The 24,927-nt window shown below is 40.3% G+C and overlaps 1 protein-coding gene and 1 long non-coding RNA gene across 2 annotated transcripts in view; one reads left to right on the plus strand and one right to left on the minus strand.

The window, feature by feature from the left end:
- The window catches only part of tenm1 (teneurin transmembrane protein 1), a 272,088-nt gene that overhangs the window by 168,017 nt on the left and 79,144 nt on the right, over positions 1-24,927 (plus strand). The window contains exons 12-18 of the mRNA XM_054791581.1: positions 757-942; positions 1,052-1,081; positions 1,168-1,314; positions 6,394-6,628; positions 11,478-11,597; positions 11,690-11,951; positions 15,579-15,864. Of these exons, the coding sequence (XP_054647556.1) occupies positions 757-942; positions 1,052-1,081; positions 1,168-1,314; positions 6,394-6,628; positions 11,478-11,597; positions 11,690-11,951; positions 15,579-15,864 (1,266 nt within the window). The remainder of the gene's footprint in view (positions 1-756; positions 943-1,051; positions 1,082-1,167; positions 1,315-6,393; positions 6,629-11,477; positions 11,598-11,689; positions 11,952-15,578; positions 15,865-24,927) is intronic.
- On the minus strand, positions 1,372-3,152 carry LOC129189666 (uncharacterized). The gene is made up of 4 exons (XR_008572839.1): positions 2,876-3,152; positions 2,588-2,659; positions 2,342-2,470; positions 1,372-2,253 (listed from the first exon to the last, which is right to left on the minus strand). It is a non-coding gene; the product is annotated as an uncharacterized LOC129189666 (long non-coding RNA).

The raw sequence follows: 24,927 nt of genomic DNA on the forward strand, positions 1-24,927 counted from the left end.
AGTGTGTAGATGCCTTATTACTTTGATGTATCCCTTGATAATGACCCTAATGACGTATCAGCGAGCATTCTCTCCCTACTGCGTTTTTAATGAAAAGGACCCTGCAGTTCTACATTCTGGTCTTGCCGGAGCATAGCTAAACGTACGTCTAATAGAGAGCTGAAAACGCTCCACCTTTAATCCACTTTTCCCACCATCTCCATGCAATGTATATTTAAATTGAAATAACTTTTCACTGCGTCTGGAGTAAGTAGTCTTTGTGTGCCTCTAGCACTTTACCCTCTTTGCTCGTGGATGGGGGTTTTCCTCTGCAGAGAGTGCAGGAGTAAAATAGGAAAGAGACAAGCAAGAAGTAGGAAATGATTGTTGGGAAAGAGGATACAGTGAATTAAATATTTAGAGATGGACAGGAAGAAGTGGTATTAACCAAATGGTCGACCGAAGAGCTGGCTTTGAACCCCTGTGGCTTCAAAAAGCAGTGCAAATACGACTTATGTCGTTGTTACGCTTGATTCTATTCACTCATCTTCTCTTTCAGGGGCTTGGCTATTCGAGGTGAAATAAGAGTATTCCTCCTACCTTTAACAGATTGTTCTGTTCCGTTGTGTATTTTTTTTGGTATTTACACCATGTCCCCATGCAGCTTTTATCTTTTCTTTCAGTTCTTAATTTGCTCCATCTGCTCCGCTCCTTCTTTTCTCCTCACACACTAACATGCTTGTCTCTCCCACGTACCCCCACCCACCTCGCTGGCAGAGCTGTGCCCAGTTCCGTGTGGCAGCCATGGTGTTTGCTCAGAGGGCCAGTGCCAGTGTGAGGAGGGTTGGCTCGGTGCGGCGTGTGACCAGAGAGCGTGCCATCCTCGCTGTGAAGAACACGGCCAGTGCCACGATGGGACTTGCATCTGCCAGCCTGGCTGGGAGGGAGAGCACTGCAACATTGGTGAGTTGTGTGCACGCGTGCGTGCCCGTGTGCCACTTAAATTAATGCTTGCGATATTTGGTTTGAAAAAGGGTGTCATTATTGTTTTCTCACTTTTTTCCCTTCACAGTTACTCACGATTTGGACATTGTTGTAAAAGGTAATTTTTATTGAGTCATGATTTGGGGTAGATTTATTATCTTATTAAATATTTCACAATATGAACAACATGTGTGTCATCCTCAGATGGCTGCCCAGGGTTGTGCAGCGGGCACGGGCGCTGTACCCTGGAGCAGAGTGGATGGCGCTGCGTCTGCCAGGCTGGATGGAGTGGGCCTGGATGCAGCGTTGTCATGGAAACTGACTGCAGTGATGGAACAGACAACGACGGAGGTGACATTCTATTGCCATCTATCATTCTCTATCTCTTTTCTACCTTTGTTATCCCTCTCATTTCTTGTACCCTTTTCCATCGCTTCTCTTCATTCAATTGCCAAAAAGAATCCGCCTCATTGTGTCGTCCCTTCATACTTCTGTGTCGTCCCAGTCCTGCTGAGAAGCCTGTGGAGTCCTGTTGGTCATTATTACACTAAATGTGTGTGTGCGCGTGTGCTTGTGTGCGTGTCAGTTTACATTTTTTTGTCCTCTCACAGCTAAATGTCTGATATGCATAACACCTGCTGGGATAAAAAGCACTCAGAGATTTTTCCCTTGCAAGTCTAAATGTACCAAACAGTGGCAAATGCATCTGTTCTTCAGGAGGTTTTTAATGATGGGTGGGAGGTGTGTGTCACTCTTTTTTGTCGATTTGAAGAGACAAGAAAGTGACAAATAAAGAATAATCCTATTATAATAGTTACCACATTTTTCAAATGTTTTAGCGCTTTGTTCATGTTAATAAATATTCATTATGGACATGCATGATTCCACAATCATCCTTACTAACAAGTTAGTATGTATACGAGTATGTAACAATGCACAATGTATTAATAATATAGGGCATAATAATTGATTTAAGTGCAATCAGGATTTTTTTTTTCAGTCGATCATGTGGGATTTGGTGACCAATGATCCCAGTATTTGCTATTTGTCACAGATATTGTTCTTGCTCTTAAAAAAGAAAATATATATATATTATTTGTGTTTAAACTGTTTTCATGTTCCATTCATGAACCGGATTTACATACGATCTCACAGCGTCTTTGTGACAGTTTGCAGCAGTCAGTGGCAAGTGAGCGTGTTGAACACACAACAGGTCCTCTTTGTCGTCTCCAAGGTAGTCCTTGCTGCAACAAACGTCTTCAACACTGGTCATAAGTTTCTTGACATATTCTGCAAAATGTAACAGTAACAATGCAATACATAGAATTAAAAGCACATGTTAACATGGTTCTACCAATGAATGATTAGATATACATACCAAAAGCGGCATTGTCCAAAACTTTCCTGACGATGTAGTCACCTTTCCTTTATTTGGGAAAATGCACACTATACACCTGTTGGGCATCCTTGGTACCTGGGTTGCAGCATCCCTGTGTGGCTCTTCAAGCTGTTTTAAGTAAAAAGGTGAACAACATTCACTGACATTGTGTTGTGATGAGTAGTTACGAATGCATTGTGCATTGTTACATACAGTACATGTATACATTTGTTTTTCAACACTTACACAATAAGTGTTGAAGCACTGTCGGCTGGCACTGTATCAGTTTGCAAAGCCAGAGCTGTCTTCGCTTGTTCACTTAATATAACACACAAAAACACATTAATAATAATAATAAACAGGAATGTTGTTTTACTGCTGTGACTGCACAGAGATATATGCAGACCAGTGAGCAGTGACTGAGGAAAACAGTGACTCTTTAGCTTGTATGCTAGCACTGAAATTTAACATGAAAACACATATTATTCTAAGATTGGTAGAATATATCTTTTACAGAAATGCGGATTTACTCACTGTCATCTTGGCACGCTTTTCCACGGTTGAACATCTGGGTGTTTGACTTTGTGTATTGCCGTCTCGCACCCGGTCTGTAACGCGGTCGGTATCGCGGTGAATTGGGTCTTTTGGAAACGTGAACAAGCTTACTCCTACACGCGGGTGTTTGAGCAAGAGCCTACCACTAAACGCTCAGGCATAATATAAAAAAAAGATATATAACAACAACATAAATTCAACAAAGAACGAGCCACCACAACACAGAAGCAATGGAGGGGGTGTCTTGGCGCTGACGTCACTTCTGCATTCTGTACCACAATAAGGGGAGGGACGGTCTTTAGTGACAAAACCTTAAAAATGAAGTTCATTTGAACACACATCTAACATAGGAAATATGGCTTTCAGTGTTTTTAATACAATACCGAAAAATCGGATCTGGAAAATGGTGTCTTTTGGAAATGTGAACAGGCTAACTCTGTCTGCTTGAGTTTTGGAGCAAAAGCTTTCCACACACAGAGAGGGTATAATATCAAACATGTATATAAAAACAGCAGGAAATCAACAAAAAATGCACCTCAACAATATGAAAACACTCCGCTAGTTCCAGGAAGAAGGGTTCTTGAGGAAATGTCACTTCCTCCTTCCTCTCCAGTCTTTTCTCTGAGACTGGTTTCAGTAACGAAAAAGGTAAATATTTCAACATTCGAGCACACATCCAGCAAAGGAACTATGCTTTTCAATGTCATTTTCATGGCAAAACTAACCAGATTTACATGAGTTTTGGTGTCATGAGCACTTTAACAGACTGTGTGTTTGTTAAAGCTTCCAAATGAATTAAAAATGTTATCAAGATAAAACGTACTACACACCTAATATAATTTGGTCTCTTTGCGATGTCTCCATGTCTCTCTGCAATTTTAGGCTAGAGGCTGAAGTTTCAGGTATTTAGAACAGTATTATATTTTTCAAACACAGTACAGTAAACAATCGTAAAACTAAGAGATACCATACTTTTATCCCACACAATTACATTGGGCCATTTTAGCCATTGCTCTTTTCGTGTGGAAAATATAATATTGCTAGAATGAACTTTAGTAGGTGTTATGACTTCCGAGAGTCTGGGAATGCAGCTTACAGTAGTGTGGTGGAGAATGACAAAGTGTTGTTCCTACAAAGGTGGAACAGACGTGTTTGCAAGTTGGAGATATACTTGTAGTACATACATGGTGTTGGAACTGAGCACTGCTGAGCCATGAAAACCCACATATTTTAAAATGTATTTCCGTGAGAGCCATATAATATTTTTGAACATTGAATACGACCACATGTATGCATGTTTAATCAGTATATAATGAATCAATATCAATATAATACATCAATGTAATAAATCTCTGAATGTGTTATTTTAAATAACGTTGTTATACTGACGCTAACCAATAATAAAATACTTAAATATTTTTCCCACTACTTCTGGTGCTGCATGGTTTTATCTTTCTTTTCCAACTTTCTGCCATCTTTTTTGCCAAAAGGCTCTACAGAATTAGCTAACTGACTATTGGATCAAAGGAGTGAAGTTTACTTCTTGACCTCTCAATGACCCGAGTAGGCTACCGCATTATTCAGTAATAATCGAGTTTTGGTGTCTGACCCGTAAAATTTCAGAAGGACAGCTGCTATCGGCTCGGGCTACCCGCATTGCGAGAGAAAATGGACGACTGGATTAAAATGCATAAAAAAGTTGTCTATTTTGAACGTTATTTTTAACACTGTGATGTAATGTTTTACTTTAAAATGAAAAAAAATGAAAATAAATCAAAGTCATCCAAAGAGCCACATCTGGACCCCGAACCATAGGTTTCCTACCCCTGATTTAAGGTATGAATAAAGTTTAAAAAAAAAAAAAAAAGTGTCACACTCTGTGTCCATCTTTGGGGACACTAGCCTCCATCCGCCACCCCACGAGAGAGATGCAAGTTGCCATGATGCACACGCATTAAACAATTTGAAGTCATTAATTAAATCAATTCATCAATTCTCATTTTCTGCTACATGTTCCTTTTTTGCAAATGTAAATGTTGACATGTATTATTTTGTGAAGCATCCAGGACACATCTCATTAAATAGTGTGCATCCCGTGTGCCTTCAGTCACAAAACAAATTAGCAGAGAAGCCATATTGTACTTACCATCAATTGCATATTTGAAATGTATTGAGTTGAACCGATGTATGCATATGCTTTCCGTGGGCTCAGGAGACATAGGATTGTGTGAATGGACAAGGTCCTTTTGACATTGCAGGCAAACAGTAAAAGACATTTCAATGTGCTGCATTGCGAGAGCACCATTAAAAATGAAATAACTAAAGCCATATACTGTAGGTATAAGCGTGCGTTATTTGAATGGTTCTGCTAGAGAAAGAGTCACGGAACCTATTCACACTTCAAATCTTTCTCTCCTTCCCCTTCACTCCACAGCTTTTCAAATACCATCATAGAGCTCTCCCCCTAATTGGTGCATATAGAGTATACGTGACTCTCATACTCAACTCTCAAAGCTATTGTTTTGTGTCTGAAGCTATACAGAGAAATATCAAGTAATCAGTGAATAAAGAGGATCTTTTCAATTACTCTGTCTGGACTGGGAAGAAGCATGATTATTTCTCTGGGAAAGATATTCCACACAGAGTGCAATGAACTCCCATGCACAAACATTTACGTCACATAGCTACTGCCTGTTTTTCACATTGATCTGGGACTATGTGTATTTTTCCTGCCATCTATGCATAGTAATTTACAAACATATTCATTGCCCTTTTAACAGCGACAATGTAGCAAATTCAATTAATTGCGTTCTTTCAAGCTGGAGTGGTGAGTGTTATGGAAATAAATGATTGTACTAGGCCACCTTTGTAGGAGGAGGTTATAATAGAATATTGTTGGCCTTTAGCTCTCTGCTCTGTGGCCAGATGCATTTAAATGTCAGCACTGTTTCCTGCCTTTTCAGAAACAGGCCTGAAATAGGAAACACAAATGCCAGCCTGGCTCCTGTTACCTGCTGCTTTGGCTCCTATCAGCAGCCTATTGTTTACATTGGACTTTTATGGATCACATTCAAATAATTGTGCTGACAGAGGCTTGATTTATAGCAATATAAAGGTAGTTTGATGAATGAATCTAATTTGATTTATCTGCGTGATAATGGTGATATATGTACGGTTCATTGTCGCACATTATATCTCTCTTGTCAAGCTCCTCATTGGTTGGGGTGCCGAAATTATTTCTTGGCAGAGGTTTTATGGTATCTTCTTTCTATCTTGTCACTGCTGATATAGTAGACGTCCTTCTTGCCGAATGAATAGAAATGTGTTCTCAACACCTCACCCTGCTTAAGCTTCCACTGGAAAAATCATAAATACACAAACATACTGTATGTATGCAACCACTACTCTTAAAATACAGCTATAGTCATATTTAATACAGATATCACATCTAATTGTACGTTTTTTGGATGTGATCTCTTGACGTTGGTTCATTTCAGATGGTCTGATTGACTGCGTGGACCCGGACTGTTGCGAGCAGCTGAGCTGCGGCTCTGACCCTTTGTGCCGCGGCTCAGCCGACCCCATGGCCCTGTTGCAGCGGAGCCCGTTGCCCCCCACTGCTCCCCCCTCACCTACTAACATGCACACTCACAGTTTCTACCACCGCATCCACTTTCTCCTTGGGAAATCAGCCACACACGCTCTCCCTGGAGACGTGCCCTTTGATACCAGGTATGTGCTTGTTTACTCTTTGTGAGTCTGGGGTGCCGTGCGCATGCAAAGTTCTTCCCCTATTTGTTTTCAGTGTCTGTGTCCTTGGATTGCACATTGTTAAAATACATGAGCAGCAGATAATTAAGTGAATACCTCGATATAAAGATATGCACGTGTGAATGGTTGAATGCATACAGGATACTGTGTGCATAAGAGTTGATTTATTATGATTGATTTTGGAAAACTATAAATGTTTTGTGCATTTTTTTTTTGTCCGTTTGTAGCATAATCACGCAAGTTAATTATGCAGCTGCTTTTACAGGAGGGGAATGAACTGTAGTTGAGTAACAGATGCGGCAACACGGTCAGCTGGTGAAACCTCCTTCATTTATCCCTCTTCTTCTTCTATAACAGACGAGCACTATTAATTAACCTTTGCATGAAAAGGAGTGTGTGTGTGTGTGTGTGTGTGTGTGTGTAGCTCTACATCTGTCATCATTTGACCATTTATTCCCATTTCAAGCAGTGCATCTCACTCTGCCTATATGCAAGTACGTCACAGTGGAAGCAGCGAAATTGACCACCTTGATATTTGTTACCATTGAGATAAATGAATTGAAATCATTTCACCAGCGGCAAACAGCTGCCATGGTAAAACTGGTATTAATTGTACAGGTTTTATGCTCAGTAAAATACATATGGTATAACAAAGAAAGTTAGATGACTTAATGCATTTTCGCTTAGCTATCATAAGTGCAGACATTGGTTAACTGCTGTACAGTTATGCTTAACAAACAGCAAATTATGTACTCACCATTAACTTTGATGATGCGCTAGCACAGCAAATGTGTAGAGGTATTAATGCATTTACCTGGGAGGTGAGTCACTTTATGTTCAAACAAACCGCAGCTGACTTGACATTGTGCATTCCACTCTTCTTCTTTAATTATTGATGTTGACTGATTGTCGGTTTAGCCATATTGTACTGAGCAGCCAGGACGAGTGCACCACTTTCCAACATGACGCATATTTCTTCTTTATGTCACCAGTGGTAACAGAAAAGCCAAAGAAAAAGCAAAAGACACTTAAATTAATTCTTTAGATCTTTAAAATGTCTTAAAAAGTGTCAAATCCAACCATTTCATTTTAAGGCCTTGAAATGTCTAAAATTCCCCTAACATACCATAAAATGTCTCAGGTGCAGTTTTGAAAGATCTTAAAAATATATTAACGTTACTTTTGGTTAAAGCAAATGCATAAACTTCAGTCTTGCTTTTTGATGTTCAGGTTTTGAAGGACTGCAAAATGAATTTATCGACCGCAACCACATGCCGTGCTGTCAGCGCGTCAGGAGCTTCCGATTTCGCTTCATGTCTTTTGTACTTTGTGGCTATGGATGTGAAATGGATCTTAAATTGTGTTCATTATGGTCGTAAAAAAAGTCTTAAAAAGTCTTACATTTGACTTGTTGAAATCTGTAGCATCACAAGGTTTGATGAGGTCTTAAAACTGCACTTTTTGGGAATTTCGCCCATCATCCGAAATCCTTATGCGAGACATGAGCACGTCTTTCTCTTTTCTATGTGTTGTAAAGATATAAAAACAGATCAAAAGAGACAGATCATTAAAGCTGTAAAGGTATTTATCATTAAAGCTGTAGTAATTCTACATTTGATCAACTTGAATGAAAGATTTGTCAAATTAACCCACATAGATGTTCGGACTTTTCTGCACCCTTAATCACAGAGCGGTTCTATTGACGCTCATTGCATTTGGCTCCGCGCCAACTTTCACGTACCGGCGATCTGCTTCATAACGCACCTCATACATAGAAGAGATCCGTGTTGACAATTTAGCGACATGGTCCCTGTATTTAGCGAGTAAGGGTGCGCATATATGTTTCTTGTGTCATACATTTATTCAGTAATTAAATATAAGCAATCAACAAAGGTGAACCATCCGCCGCAATGCATGTCTGAAAGCTGTAAATAAATCTAAAACCCTCCACAATGTAACTCAGCCCCTGACCAACAGAGCCAAGAAAGTCGAGTTTGGACACAATCCTCCATCACCTTTCTGCATTTGGCAAAACACGCATGGGTGTCCACAGTGTGGCGCGGGGGCCATCCTTGGAATGTGGCTCACTGCAGAAATAAAATAAACAAAAACCCAGCAAAAGTGGAAAAATAGAACAAAAAGGCATATCGTAATCAGAAAAATCTAATGTTGATAGAAAAGAAAAACACAAAGATTGTCTTTAAATGTATATGTATCTATAATGCGTGTATATGCATACATTGTTTTTAACAAAAAAACAGTCATCTGTGTTATTATTACTCTATACAGTATATTATCACAGCAGTGGTTTATTTGGTCTCCAAAAATGTTGACAATAATATCTTGGAGCGTCAATTTGTGGGACAATAAACATTTCAAAATTGCACTTGCATTGTGACTCTGTTAAATAAAAAAAAGTCTGTTTGTCCAGTCATATTTTTTTTATTGTACTTTTCTTAAAATGTATGTTAAAATATCATCTTGTCACGTTCTCGTGGACCCAATCTCGTGCCTCATCTCGTCCCGTTAGTTGGGTGTCTTGTGACACCCTTAATAATAATACAGCTCACTGTTTTTTTCTTGCATATTCTTGTCTTTGTCCATTCACGTCAGGGCTGTCCAGCTGGGGGTTTTTTTACTACTATTTATAATATAGTATAATATATACATATACTTTCAAAGACAAATAATTAGGCCTTTTTGCTCTATATTCCACTTTTGCTGTTTTTTTTTTACATTTTATTTCTGCAGCGAGCCACATTTCACAAATTACCACAGTGCCACACTTTCAACACCCAAGCGCTACCTTCTTGGCTCTGTTGGTCAGGGGATGAGTTACACTGTAGATGGATTTTTACAGCTTTCAGACGTGCATTGCATGGAGTTACGGAGATGGAGCTCACTCCCGCTCACCTGCTCGGGGGAATTCTTCACCTTTGCTGATGGTTTGTATTTAATTACCAAATAACACAAGAAACACTTATATGCATACCCTTCATCACTAAATATACCGACAATGTTGCGAAATTGTCAACACGGAAACGTGTATTATGAAACGCAACCAGTGATCGCCGGTACGTGAAAGTTGAACCAAATGCAGTGAGCGCCAGAAGGAACCGCTCAGTGATTAACGTTGCAGACAAGTCTGAACATTACGTGGGAGCTGACAAATCTTAAGTTAAGTTGATCAAATGTAGAATAACTACAGCTTCTGCTTGGATATCAACAAGTAGCAAGCTGCTTACCTCCGATGGAAAAAAACAGCCACACATCTCTTGCTGATGCTGTGAACACCCAGGTAGGTTGGATTGCAGGGTTTAAATTGTGTGTAAAGCACTTAACGTGTGTTGCCAATCCACTTCCATATTACTGTAGTATCATTTGTAGTAGCGAGGCCGTAGTTTACAGTCTGGATTGGCTTTTAGCCGCCCTGTTCTCGCGATACAGCTTTTCTCCAAAGAAGAAATCTCATCACATTTTAGAGATCGCGTGTGATGAGGTCTAGCGACACCCCTACCATACAATCATGGAAAAAAATATTAGACCACCCTTGTTTCTTCAGTTTATTGATCCATTTTAATGCCTGATACAACCAAAGGTACATTTGTTTGGAAAAATATAATGATGATAACAAATATAGCTTATAAGAGTTTAATTTAAGAGCTGATATGTAGCAACTTCCATTATTTTCTTGATAATAACCAAAATTACTTAAGTTCTGCCAAAAGAAATTGACTCTTACACTCCTATTTTTGTTGTCATTGTTATATTTTCCCAAACAGAGGTCCCTTTAGTTGTATCAGGCATTAAAATGAACAAGAAACTGAAACAAAATTAGGGTCGTCTAATCATTTTTTCCATGGCTGCATATGTATCTCCAACTCACAAACACGTCCATCCTCTGAACAACACTTCCTCATTCTCCACCATACTTTTTCAGATTCACGGACACTCCGAACTCCGAACATCACAACAACACCTTTTTGTTTTCCGTATATACAGTATGTGTGGTCTAAACAAACAGAAAGACAAAGAAAAACAATCATTAACACTCCAAGTAACTCACGGTTCATATAACGCACACAACCAAACACCTCCATAGTTGTCTCCTTTATTCCTGTCGGAGCAGGACCTAACTATCACTGTGCCACAAGCGCTGTTCACAAGATGATGCGTCCAAGGGCACTACAATACTCTTAATGTGGAAGTACAATTTGCTATAAATTCACTCAAAACATGTCAATTCAACTTAAATGAAGTAGTGCCTTAAACTGCAACCCAGTCGTTGCTGATAGTAACACGGTTAAAGTATAACAGACTAGTGTTAAGCAAATAGATTTTCAGATTATATATGTGCAGTTCTTTAAATTTTTAGTTCATTTGGAGCTGTTAGAACATATAAATATAGTTATGTCCTGTCGTTTATCTTTCTGTTAATAAAATATAGTAAAAATGAGAACATTTCAGGCATGCAGTCATGGCCAAAAATGTTGGCATGCCAGTGAAGATGCCAATGTTTTTGGCCATGTCTTCATGGAATACAACCAAATCAGCCAAATTTATAGAGAAAGGGGGCCAAAAACGGACCTTGTAGCCAAACAAGGACAAAGCCAGTTGTGTTCAAGAAAGGCATTACAGTGAAATTCATGCAGTTTATTTTTCTTCAAGCACAAGGTCGTTTGGCAGGGGCCTAACAATATGCGTCCCTCCTCAAACAATGATTGTGTTCTTGATCATTGTAAAGCTGTCATCTTGCCCTCTTTTGTGCCCCTCGTGTTATTTCTCACTTCTTCCTTCTTTGTTTTGCCAGTCGCGTAGCGGTGATTCGAGGCGGCGTCGTGCTGCAAGATGGCTCTCCACTGGTCGGCGTCAATATTACCTTTCCTCAGCACCCAGAGTATGGTTACACCATCAGTCGGCAGGATGGGAGGTGCAGAAACACACACACACACACAAGTCATGAGGTATATCTCTAACCGTCCAATCACACGCCGTTATAACGCTCTCCTCCCAACACTTTAGTTATGACCTGGTGACCTTGGGCGCAATGTCCGTGACACTGATGTTCCATCGCCCACCCTTCTTGCCACAAACACGCACTGTGTGGACACCAAACAACAACTTTCTGGTTCTGGATCAAGTCATCATGTCCAGGGAGGAGGTGCAGCTTCCTCAGTGTGATGTTAGGAGTGTTTTGAGTCCTTATCCGCTGGTCCTGCCCTACCCACTACCCAGATACACAGGGGCATGTGCAGAGAAAGGTCCTGCTGTACCCGAGCTTCAGGTACTTACGCATATTTGCTTACACAGCAATAAACCTTTTAATGTATGCTTATGGCAGAGGTTCCCAAACAGTGGAGCATAGAGGGGACGCAGCGAGGCGGGAAATGTGTTTTTTTTTTTTAAAGCTATGATTAAAAACGTAGAAGAAACAGTAAAATATCTATCAAACAAGTGTCATGTGATTTCATGAATGTATATGTTCCTGTACTAGTTGTGACATACATAAAAGACAAATTGCAGTTAAGTTACCTCTCCAGACCAAAAAAGGTGCACCAGCGTTTGAGGCTTATAGAATAATGCTTATATAAAGATGCAAAATGCAATAGCAACAAATTAGCGTGGTCATCGTTGACATTTTAGTGTACTTGCAGATACTCCTGTCCAAACAAAATGGATCTCATCTGAAAGACGTTATTACTGGAGGTTCCTCAATTTTGAAAATTCTGAAGTATACGATATGTACCCTGGTGATGAAGAGCCAGTTATTTGAAGTGAACGAGACGTCATTTTTTTTCCTGCCGCATGTGCGGTGCTGTGTGTGTCAACGCTAAGTAGAAAAGAGTGGGAGGTCTTACACACACAAGCAAGCTGGAAAGGTGAGGGAAATTAGCAGCAGGAAACAAAAGCTGAGGCGCACTGGATTTCTGAATGCCAATCTTCACGAAAGACGAGCAAAAACTGTTAGCTGGATGCTGCTTTATCTTTTAGCTTTGCACATTTTAATCTCTATTTGATTGCGTCGTTTGGTTTTTTTGTTGATGCTCTGTTGTTTCACTTTAAATAGCTGGACATTAACAATACACACAATCAAATTGGACCTTTTTATCTAATTGAGATGGGTCTTTGTGTTTGTTTTATTGTTTTTTTGGTGTGTTCCATATTGAACATGTAAATAAATAAATAATAAGCATTTTATATAATAGATTTTTACATGAGAAATTCATTTAACCCGTATTTTGATCTGAAATCAGCTTAAACAATAATCAGAGCTGAGGAGCTGTTTGGAGGCCGACAGAGCGACTCTTTTTAAGTGCGAGGTCAGGGGTCAGCACAGCAACTAAAAAAGAGCCATTTTGCACTCGTCACCAACTAAAAAAAAATCGCCTGGAGCCGCAAAACGTAACAGCTTATAAACTTTGTAAGTTTGAATCTTGGTCAGTTTTACCTGTTACAACAGAATGCAAGGGCAATATGTACCTGCACAGTGTGCACGTGTAACAGATGCCAACGAGTTGCGACAGTAAACCTCCCAACATGACGCCTCAAGAAATGTGCAGCACAGGGACTTGATAGCCACTTCCTTTTAGCTCGTTGGCTAACGCTGCTCGACTTAGCTGTCAATCAGTGGACTTATGTGGCCGCCGGTTCAAGCCCGGCGTGTGCAAGGCGATACTGCTTGGATGACCACTGCTACAAGTGTAGGTCTACTTTGAAATAAATTATTACTTGTCACAAAGTGGATGCTTGTTTTGAAAATGTCTTTCTTTGGCAGAGAAGACAAAGAAATATGTCCCTGCAGAATTAAAAACTCTTATTTTCTTCTGAGGTGTTTATTTTTTGGAGACACGTATATTGATGGTTACCTTACCGCGGGGGAAATGACGTCTGTGTCTTGACAAATGTAGGCAGGCAAACACCGGCTTCCCCTCCCTTACTCCATGTCATTGCGCAATCCGTCCCGGAAACGCAATCGGTTCTACGCATGTGCAGAATGCGTGTGTAATGTACGCCATCCGTCAATCTATTTTACGGCAGCAATATACGCAACCCCCCACACACACCCAAAAACATTATTAGGATAAAATTACATTATAAAATGTGAACACGTCGAAATCATTTTTTTTGTTATATCATATCCATGGTACAAGTTTTTATAAGCCGTCTTTTCCTGGTTCCAGTTTTTTCACCACTGAAAAAATTCAGACAAAAGCATTTGCCAGGAAGATATGTTTGGATGGATGGTATTTCTCCGTTTACAAAAAATACATTAATCATTAATCCATCACAGCACTCTGCTTTGGTTGTTTACTATCAAATATAACATTTTATGTGTTTTGTTGTGTTTATTTATGTTTGTTTTTAACCGGATATGACGTTTACGTCTGCGCTACGTGATTTGCATAACTTATACATAGCCGTCTTGGTGGAGGTCATAGGACGATAGAAACATCCGAATGCTAACCAACTCTTTTAATAATAATCACTAATAAAACAACTCCCCAATATATTACATTTACGAAGTATGGTTGTTGACCATTATTAATGAAGTAGGTGCCGCGCATGCGTAGAACCGATGGCGTTTCCGTGACGGATTGTGCAGTGACACTCCTGCTCGGTCAGAGCTCAGCCATCCTGCATTCATGGTCTTACAGAAAGTTAGATATTTTTAACTTCTTTCAGAATGCACGTTTTCCCCATTCGGGTGTTTAAAAAAGTATTCGAACATTGCGATGGGAGCCACAAGATTTCATTATTGTAATATGCTTAGTAAGTATAGCATGTTAGACTTGGACAGCTATCAAATGTTCTCGGATGTCTGTCTTGTCTTTAGGGTTCTGAATGGACCAGCCCCTCCAACATTGCAGCTTTTTATACAGAAGAAAATGAACAATCTAGCCAATACTAGATTGTTAACCAGGGGTGACTAACATACAGTACAGAGGCGTAGGACTAAATTTAGCCCAATGGTTGTTTCTATTAGAGGTGTAAAGTCATGGAACACTCATCTTAGAAACTGTGAGAATTATCCAGCCTTCAAGAAAACACTAAAACGGTGGTTAAAGGCAAACCAGTCCTGTGGCTAATGTCCATTTCAAGCTAATGGCTATTTATATTGTCTAACAATCTGTTCTGTGTTTACTGTAACTGGTCTTGTAAGTTACTGTATACAGCTGTAATGTTGTATGTAACTGTAATGTATATTTCCTGTACCTTCTTTTTATGGCTTTATGGTGTTTTATGTATGGTGTCATTTATAAATGTCTGTGTTTTATGGTCCTTGCCTTAGGACAACAGATGAAATTTAGCTATCAGAGCTCTGGCATATTTACTGTGATGCGTTTGCGCATATGTTGATTAGTATGTACTGTACGTACCCTAAACAAATAAACAAACAAACAAGGAGGCTGAGGAGCCGCAGGTTGCCGACCCGTGGGCTAAGTCAGATTTCTAAAAAGAGCCGACCTTCACATCACTAATATATCCAACTCAAATGTTCAGTTTTATAGTCTAACAAAACAATCTCGAAAAGGAGCTGTTATGCTTCCAGCATGGCTTTCACTTGCTTTTTTTTGACACCCACTGTGTCCATGAGCATAATGCATCACGACTTTGGAAGAAAATGTTTCTGTGATAGGAGTCTTTGAGATGTTTTAAATGTAAGGACTTTTTGAAACTGTATTTGATTTGTATTTGACCAAAATGTAGATTCTAATTGACAAAGAAAACCAAACCACATTAATTCACTTTCCTTTTCATGGTGGTTATTGCCATTGTGTGAGCTGTTTCGTTCTGTTCCTGCCAGTCACACCTATTAGCATATAAATAGTGATTAAATCACATTTTCCGTCGTGATGTTCTTTCTGTGTCATTTCTTTACTATTATTTTTGCCTCTCTTGTTCTCTCAAGGCGGTGCAAGAAGAAGTTGCGATTCCAGGAGCCTTCATGAAGTTGAATTATTTGAGTACCCGTGCTGCAGGCTACCTCTCCTTGCTGCGCATCCTCCTTACGCCTCCCTCCCCGTCCTCCCCCATTTCTCCTCTGGGCGGTCTGTCCAAGGTGCATGTCCGTGCATCGGTCCAGGGAAGGCTGTACCAGCGCTGGTACCCGGCTGGGCCTGGCCTGGTGCACAGGCTGACCTGGAATAAGACGGATGTTTACGGCCAGGAGGTGTGGGGCCTCACTCATGCAACTGGTAGGTTGAAGAACTATTGCTTATAATGTTGCCTCAAACTTTTTAACAATATATTTACGGGTGTGTACAGGTGGTTCCTGGGTTCCACTCCCCAACTGTGATGTTTCAGTGTAATTCAGAACTTAGATCTAAATTAACTTCTAAGTCAGTCACACTGTACATGGAACACATGAAGCACATATAAAATACAATAATACAAATATTAAATACAAGAATTAAATGGATCAGGAATAAGCATCGAACAACTCCTTACTTTTATCTCTGTAGTCATCCTACCTTCTTAAAATATTGTCCCAGGCTAGTCTGGAAGGATAACATCTTCTTCTCCTCCCAGATCTCCTTGTAACTGTGCACGGAATCCATGACTCCTCTAGTATTCATTAGCAGTCAATGATCTGTATCCGTTATGATGGTCGTGACACTCGTGAGGTTGACACCAAAAGAGCGGCCGATATTGTTGGGCGTTTCTTCTCTGTGTGAGCTTTTTATGATGTTCATTTTCACTTCCATGGTGATGGCTTTCCTTTTTTTGATGCACTACCGCTTGGGAGAGATAATGAAGTGCAAAAAATTAACTAAGCTAGCCATGTTACCCTTCTGTTTTTTAAATTAATTTATGGGAACATGTTCGTAACCACAAAATGTTGTAACCAAGGACCATCTGTAAATGGATTTACACCACCTCTTAGCTGCTGGCTCTGGGCTCAGCTCCAGCTGCCTTAACTGCACAGAATAAGCTGTGTTGATCGCATGCGTATGTCAAATTCAAGGTCAGATCATTTTATGGGACCCACCAGAAGAATGGGAGACCTGCTTTACAAGTTGCAGATATTGTAAAGTGCATGGTCTATGAATTTGTCATTGGCTTAGTAACTACATCAAGGTGAGACTTTTTTAGTTTTTGAGTTTTTGTACAGTATTGGAACGTTACTTGAATATTGCCTTTAATTTTTCCTGACTTACGCTTTCAATAAATATTCATGAATTTGTTGCTAAATGAAGAATAATTAAAGGCTGAAGCTATTACTATAATAAGAACATACATATTGCATGGTCACTGCAGATGTGACAACCCACCCTTGTAATGCTGAAGGTTAGTTGGCCACGTTTATTATAAATTTGATAAAGATAATAGAAACTGTGAAGTTAACAGTGGACAGTACTCATAAATATTAGCACCGCTGCCTTATTTTGATTGTTTACTTGATTGTGTTTGGTCATTAAATATTAGATAGGGTTATAAGTAGCACACAAGTGTGTTTAAGTGTGAGTCTGAGAAAATATTTCTGTCGATTTGATATTATTTAGGAATTTTCTATGAAGCACAAAGAGAGCGCAACATGTATATGAATATTTGCTTCAGACACAAATGTAACAGTAGCAGTAATCGAGTGGGTCAATACTGAAGTTGCATACGTGCAATATCTAGTGCTCCTATTTGTCCAGTGGGAAGAAGTTGGGCCATGTGGCCCATCTGTGTATACAGTACATTCTGTGGTAGTGAGCCAGAGTCTATTTAAACGTCAAGTCTAGAAATAGCAAAGTTCTGTGCTGTGACCATGTTCTCCTGCAGCTTTAAGTGACAAGTGGAGACATGTTCTGCCCATAAACAGTGCAGGGGTGCAAATCATACCATAGCTAGATATATTACATTTTGTTTGTGCGCACGAGTGACACTAAGAATCTTTGTGTTATTATTAGTTATTGATATCGACATTTTCAGCTCATCACATTATGCCAGGGGCCCCGTGTAGGGGGGAAAGGACAATTCCGAGATTATTCTTTTAATGTGGCTCAGAATACACGGCAGCAGCCCTCGGAATATTCAACTAAGAGAGGAATTTGCATCATTTTAGCTGTCATATTCTTTTTTTTGTTGTTTTTCTTCAAACACGGTGTCCATCACTTCTGCAACAACAAGGAATTTTTATGTTGTTTATAATTCACACGGATGTCTTGAAGTGACGGACCGGAGTTGAGAGTTGACTGCTACCGAAATGTATGTCTGTGGATCATGATAAAAAAAAAAAAAAGACCAGGTCCAGTGAGCAAGGGTAATGCTCGATTGTCTAGTTTGTAGAGTCAGGAGACAGAACAAACTGAAAGAACTTTTCACACATTCTTTCATTATTTCTGCATGTGATCATGACTATTTGGCATAGAATAGAATGGAATAGAATAGGCTGCACGGTGGTCTAGTGGTTAGCATGTTGCCCAACACAGTAACAGTCTGGAGATCGGGAAGACCTGGGTTCAATTCTCCCATGGGCATTTCTGTGTGGAGTTTGCATGTTCTCCCCGTGTGTGGGTTTTCTCCGGGTACTCCGGTTTCCTCCCACATTCCAAAAATTGGAAGGTTGGTTAACTGGTGACTCTAAATTGTCCATAGGTATGAATGTGAGCGTGAATGGTTGTTTGTCTATATATGCCCTGCGATTGGCTGGCGACCAGTCCAGGGTGCACCCCGCCTGTCGCCTGAAGTCAGCTGGGATAGGCTCCAGCATGCCCCCGCGACCCTAAAGAGGAGAAGTGGCATAGAAAATGGATGGATGGATGGATAGAATAGAATTGCAGCTTGATATGATGACTTCAGTGCATTTCATTTTGTTCTTCTTACCTCTGAATACTGAGGAAATGTTTGGAGAAAAAATCGGATGCTTTGTCTCATAATGCCGTTTGAAAGTGGATATCGCCATCACAGCTATCATCTCCTGGCGTATTAAGCACGAGTCCTGTGCTTGTTTGAGGGAGATTGAATGCAAATGTTTCAGTCCATTCTTCTTTCAATTACCAATTTTCACTGTTCACTTCTCTTTTAGCAGTGATATTGGAACACGCCATTTTCGTACAATGGAGTCTCCAACAGCTGGTGAAGTGTCGATGTGCGAACTGCTCCAAAAACGAAAGTGAAAGTTAGAAAGTGCATTGACGGAGTAACAGGGGCTGTCTGTGTATTTTTGGCTTGGAGACGAGTCCCGGTATACGTGCGCTGACCCAACAAAACACATCGTGAAGGAATAACAGTCCGGGAGCCACAAATAAATGTCCAGATGATTCACAGGGTTGTGCATTTTTATAGACTGACCACAGTAACATTAAAAACTTTTAAAAGCTGCATACACTGGTCACTTGTCAGCTTCATCAGCGTATTCCTTTTCATAACGGTATATGACTGTTATATTGTTGAGTCTCATTTGCAAGTATGCATTTACTGTACGTTCGGTTTGTAGTTTGTAGTCGAGGTATTGCCGTAGTCAGGAATTAGCTACTGTGTGCGAGTCTCTTGTTGAGCTGTAGAAACGGAAAGTATGTTATGCTTATTATGCTCATTATGCATTATTTGTTTAAGTGGCCTGTCCATTTAAATGTCTAATTGTCAAATTTGGAGGTGTTTTCCATATCACCATGTAAATTGTACATTTTAATTGCTAGTGCAGGGGATTTCCAATGTAAATTAACATGGAGGTGGCACATTTGTTAAAATGTTGTAAATTGTTTGTCTCTTTTGTAAGACATTGCTATGCTTTATTTGCGTATGTTCAGTTTATACTGCACAGATCTAAGCAAATTGAACTTGAGATGAAATCATATGTTGCTTATCTGTTCATGTCTGTCTGCGATAGCAATCAATAGTTTTTATCCTCTGCAAGATATACTGTAGTGCAGTTTTGTGATTTTCGAGGTTTCGTTTATAGTTTTTTTTATGTTTGTGTATGGTTTGATTTAGTATATAACGTGGACTTTACTGAGTAACGGCCAAACACAGGCAATTGCCTCGGGCCCCGAGATTCCCACGGGCCCCCAAACGTCTCATAAAAATGTATTTTTTTCATCGATTTAAAGTACATGTTATACTGTTTTCGTCTTAATTCATGTGCTTAAAACTACATCAAAATGCGTAATTTATCGAGATCGTTTCGACCGCTCCCCCCTCCCTTCCTATGCGATGCACTACTCCAGGTTACGGCACGTGTACGGATTGATTCGGGAATACGGTACAAAAACAAACTTGTTGGCGCGGTTTGGAGAAAAATGAAGTGAAGTTACGCCAGTGGAGCGGAGAAGAGGAGAAGTCAAGAAGAAAACAGTTTTGTTTATCAAAACTACCGAAGGTGTCGACTTTTTCACAGCCATAATAAACACAGACACACGACGACAACAAAAGCCAGCGGAGAATGCAGTAGTTCTAGAGATGAAGCTGAGAGTTACACTTTTTATCACAAATATGTGAGTATTAAGGAGGTAAACTATATTAACCCTTCATGTGCCAAAGTCGCAAAATTGCGACGAGCAACATTGCTGAATTTAACAAGTCAGAGCTGCAAATATGGTGCCTCGTGTAGTTACTACTTTACACCAGTAGATGGCAGACATCTGTAACTTCAATCTGAGCAACATTTGTGTGCTTTTTTCCTATGCAAAGTTCAGGAATTTATCAAGTTTGAGCCCCGTGTGCGTGGCGGCAAAGGTATCCGCTCGCCATAACAGCCCACAAGCAGCACATACTGGAGCCGATTCTTTGCTTCACCGTGTTCACGGTGGGAGGAGGAGGCGTGGTGGGTGTAGCAGGGGTGGTCAAGACACCACTAATGATCAGGAGGGTAGCGGGAATGTAAAAAAATCGGGTAAATAGTGGCAGAGGCGGTAGAATCCACAGAAGAATCCACAGTAGAAAATATACTGCTCATAGCGGTGGAGGCAGCAGTGGTGTTCAAGATCCCGCTGTAAATGATGATGATGATGATGGCTGGGTTCACAAGTGGATCAGACATGTTGATGAGCCTGTTGGGTATCGAGGAGACAGGGATCTGACAAATTCTGAGCCTGGTGATATCATAATATGCAAATTAGATGGAAACTTTACTCCCATCACAAATTTACTCAAAAATGTACAAATTTGCTCCCATCACAAACTTGAGGTCATACTGATGATTGTTCTCATTTACAGTATGCATTTATATCTAACCATTTCCAAGCGGCAGCCTTTTGAAATAGTAATATCAAAATGTTATCTTTTCTTTTAAAAGCTGCGGCACTACAGGGTTAACTGTTGCTTGATGTTATGAACCCATTTGCTGCTGCCCACAACCAAGACCTTGTCTTGAGGTGGGAATAAAACTTTTGTCTTTGCAGTACAAGGATGTGTAGGGCCCCAATGGCTGCGTTTGCCTTAGGCCCCCATGTGACTAAAAATGCCCCTGCTTGATAATACAATGAAATGTTTTTCATTTGAGCAATCAGTGTTGGCCACTTCTCTGTTCAGTGAATCAAGATGTGTTAATTAACAGGGCCAAAGCACTGTGCTCAAACCACACGTCATTTTAGGGTAGCGGTGCTGATTGCATAGAAATTTGATTACAAGACATCCCGTGACTAACCATCATGTTGGTACTCAACAAGACTCCTGCTGCGGAACTAGAACCTCGAAGATTAGCTGATAATTAATACAGTAATAGAGGCATCCCGGGTTCCTTTCTTTTGCGAGCAGCTATGGCAGACAAAAAGGATTTGAAAATACAACATAACGAGCCATTAAAAATAGGGATGTCCCGATCTCGATCCTGAAGATCAGATCGGGACATCCCTATTTGTAATGCTGCCCATCCGCTGTATTTTGAAGATCGGATAATATTGGCTTCCGCCACGAGTCGAGACCGAGACCGAGTCCGATTGCCGTATAATATTCGTAACTCTGGACCACACTCCAACATGGTAGGTGAGGTAATGTGCGTCAGAGCTGGTTGCCACTGGACTCCCGCCAGAGAAGAAGAAGAAGATGTTCAATCATGGCGGAATCTCATCACAAACACTACTAAATACGTCAAAGCGGTGGCAAAAAACCTCGGAAACTCTTCTGTTACGGAGCGTGAATGGGTTAGGTTAGTTTAGCAGAGCGTAGTGCAGCTGTGTGTGTGCGTGTGTGCGCAACTCAGGATGAGTGTATATATTGACCGTGTTGTGTTTTACTACTTTAATGTAAAGACCAAGACCAAAGACGACGTGCAGGTTCTGAGTGAAAAAAGACGAGAGGCACGTTTATTCTTGCACCCACATCGTATCGACCGTCAATTGCCATTCTCAACACACACAATACACATCCGGCCTTCAAAATAAGAGCGATCTTTGTCACATTTGTCTAATTGTGTAAACAAAATAAGGGCGTCATAAAAATATCTTACATTAATAACTCGATCGGAATTACATCTCTGACTCCATCTTCCTTATTCACAAACACGGGAATTACAGTTTGTTGGACCAAAATGGACCAATGATGTATTGCATCAATAAATGCAAGGATTTTTGCATTTCATTCATGGACATTTTATTCACTAACCCAAATAACGCATACTCTATAGTAGAAAAGGTAAAAACCGGAATTCTAAAAAAATAAATGGAAAAAACGCAATTTGGGAAAAAATAAAAAGGATGTCATAGGGGCCTAAGAGAGTTTGTCACACCACAAATTGATCGGTAACCATGTCAAATGATTAGTCCTACTCTAAAAGTATTTTGCACACCCATTTTTTTTTCCAATTGTATCTTTTATTGGTTGGACTTTTGTTGGATTAGCGACCTGACTCACTAAGGTTTGTTGCAAAAGCCAAACAATGTTGTCGGTCATGTGTAATAAAAAAGTAAATTCAGCAATACTTTGCTTGGATTATTTTTAATGCTTTGAAGAGCTATTTTCATAACCATATTCAATTCCGCAAATTCATGTTTATAACATAAGCTTTTTATTATTAAAAAAATATATATATATCGGTACCGGATTGAATCGACATGACTATAAAAAAAAATTGTGTTGGATCCAAAGTCAAAAAATGTGGATCGGGACATTCCTAATTAAAAATGTGTCACTAAAGCATCAAGTCCCTAGCAGCTAAAGTGCAAGCAGCAGCAGCAGCAGTCGAAAACAACTTTGGGTGGTTTTGATATGTACAGTAACTGGCGCCATGAAGAAAATGGTTTGGAGTGTGTATGTATGATAACAATGTGTGTGGAGGATTGTTGTTAAGTGTTCCAATTGTCTTGCCTTCTACCTGCCTCGTTTGTAAACGGAAGATATCCTGGTGGCATAACTGCTGTATTGTGTTTAAGTCAATTACCTTTTCAAAATAGTATAAACAGCGCTTTCAAAGACATAAAGCGGGGGTGTCAATCTCATTTTCATCCAGCAGCATTCTATGATTATAAAATGTGCCGCACAATTGCATGACAGCGGGTCAACTTCTGTATTTCCAATTCTACAATCTCACATTTGTCGACTACTGTATAGTTTATGGGAGTCACTGGTAGTGTAGTGCAAGGATCATTAACTGGCAGACCACAGTCCAAGTCCAGACCCAGACACCATCCTATATGGACTTGGACCTGGAGTCAAGAAATTAAGTTTTGACGGGCGCATCTTTGGTAGACTTTACTGTACAGGTTGATCAATTCAGGAAATACACTAACCAACTGAATATGAGCTATGCCGTCCCATGTGATACTAATCAGCCAATCAAATCTGTGCATTCCAGGCGCTAAACATTGTGACTTTAAATACCGACATAGATGAAAGAGGAAAGAAGCAAAGTGAGTGACAAAGAAGAACAAGTGACAGACACATTGCTGAATTTAACAAGTCATAGCTGCAAATATTGTGCGTCACATAATTACTACTTTGCACCAGTAGATGGCAGACAACTGTAACGTTAATCTGAGTAACATTAGTGCTTTTTCTATGCAAGGTTTAGGAGTTTATAGAGTTTGAACCCCGTGTGCTCGCCATGACAGTCCACAAGCAGCACATACTGGAGCCGATGCTTTGCTTCACTGTGTTCGGGGTGGCAGGAGGGGACGTGGTGGGTGTCGCAGGGGTGGTCAAAACACCGCTAATGGTGAGTGGGGTAGCGAGAATGTAAAAAGCCACGGAAATAGCGGCAGACACGGTAGAATCCACAGGAGAATCCGCGGCAGAAAATGCACTGCTCATAGTGGTGGAGGCAGCAGTGGTGTTCAAGATCCCATTGTAAATGATGATGACGATGGCTGGGTTTACTTGAGAGGTGAGGAAGAGTATCACAAGTGGATCAGACATTTTGATGAGCTTGTTGGGTAACGGGGAGACAGGGATCTGACAAATTCTGGATAAAAAGGACGGCGAGATAAGTAGTTACAAGGAAAGAGGAGAGCCGCGTCCCCCGTGTTCACTATCTACTCCCGATCTACTCCTGTGAGAGAGGACAGTGAGACTGGTGAGCTGCCGACAACAGAAAATTAAATACATATGAAAGTTCTAAGCATAGGAAAGTGGAACGTTTGAGGAAAATTTCTACAGTATATGTGTAGCGATTCAAATTTTAGTGGAATACCCCTGATGTAGTTGTTCACTTGGCTCCATTTTGTGTAGCCGGTGTGTGGATGCAGTGGCAACCATGGTAACCAGTCCACAGTGTCCGATGGATAAGCTCCAGCTCATGTTCATTTTTCCTTCTGGCAAACACTGAACTTCCAAAAGGCTCATAAGACATGAGAAAACCTTGCCCATAGAGATCAGACAGTTTTTTTGTTTTTTTTTACTCTTTTTGTTCCAGTCGTCTCTTTATCTGTTAAGACTACATTTCATGTGGCTCATCTCCTATGAGCTCTCGCATTTTGATATGCCAAATATTCACTTTTTTTCTATTTACCCTCTGTCTTCAAACAGAGATCTCCCTCCATCTCTGCCCTTCTTCGCCTCTCCTGTCCTCCTATCTTCTATTGTCTCACAATATTGCAGGTTTTCTCCCTGCTTGTTATTTCCTCCATTCTGCCTCATCTCCCCTGTTACCGCTCCTGTCCTCTCTTGTTCTTTCCTCTCCACCTCTGTTTTGCCCTGATCCTTCCCTCTTGCTACTTTCTGGTGCTTTGTTGGCACATTGACACTCAAGAAACACTGATTGTACGTGTACACACACACACACGCGCACACTGATGCTGGGGTGAACACATTGCCGTAGGCTTCAACAGAGGGGAATGAAAGCTTTCACCTGTGAGATACTGAGTGTGTGTTTATGTTCTATAGTATAATATAGACCA

Source organism: Dunckerocampus dactyliophorus, chromosome 11 (assembly GCF_027744805.1).
Source record: "Dunckerocampus dactyliophorus isolate RoL2022-P2 chromosome 11, RoL_Ddac_1.1, whole genome shotgun sequence".
Taxonomy (NCBI): domain Eukaryota; kingdom Metazoa; phylum Chordata; class Actinopteri; order Syngnathiformes; family Syngnathidae; genus Dunckerocampus; species Dunckerocampus dactyliophorus.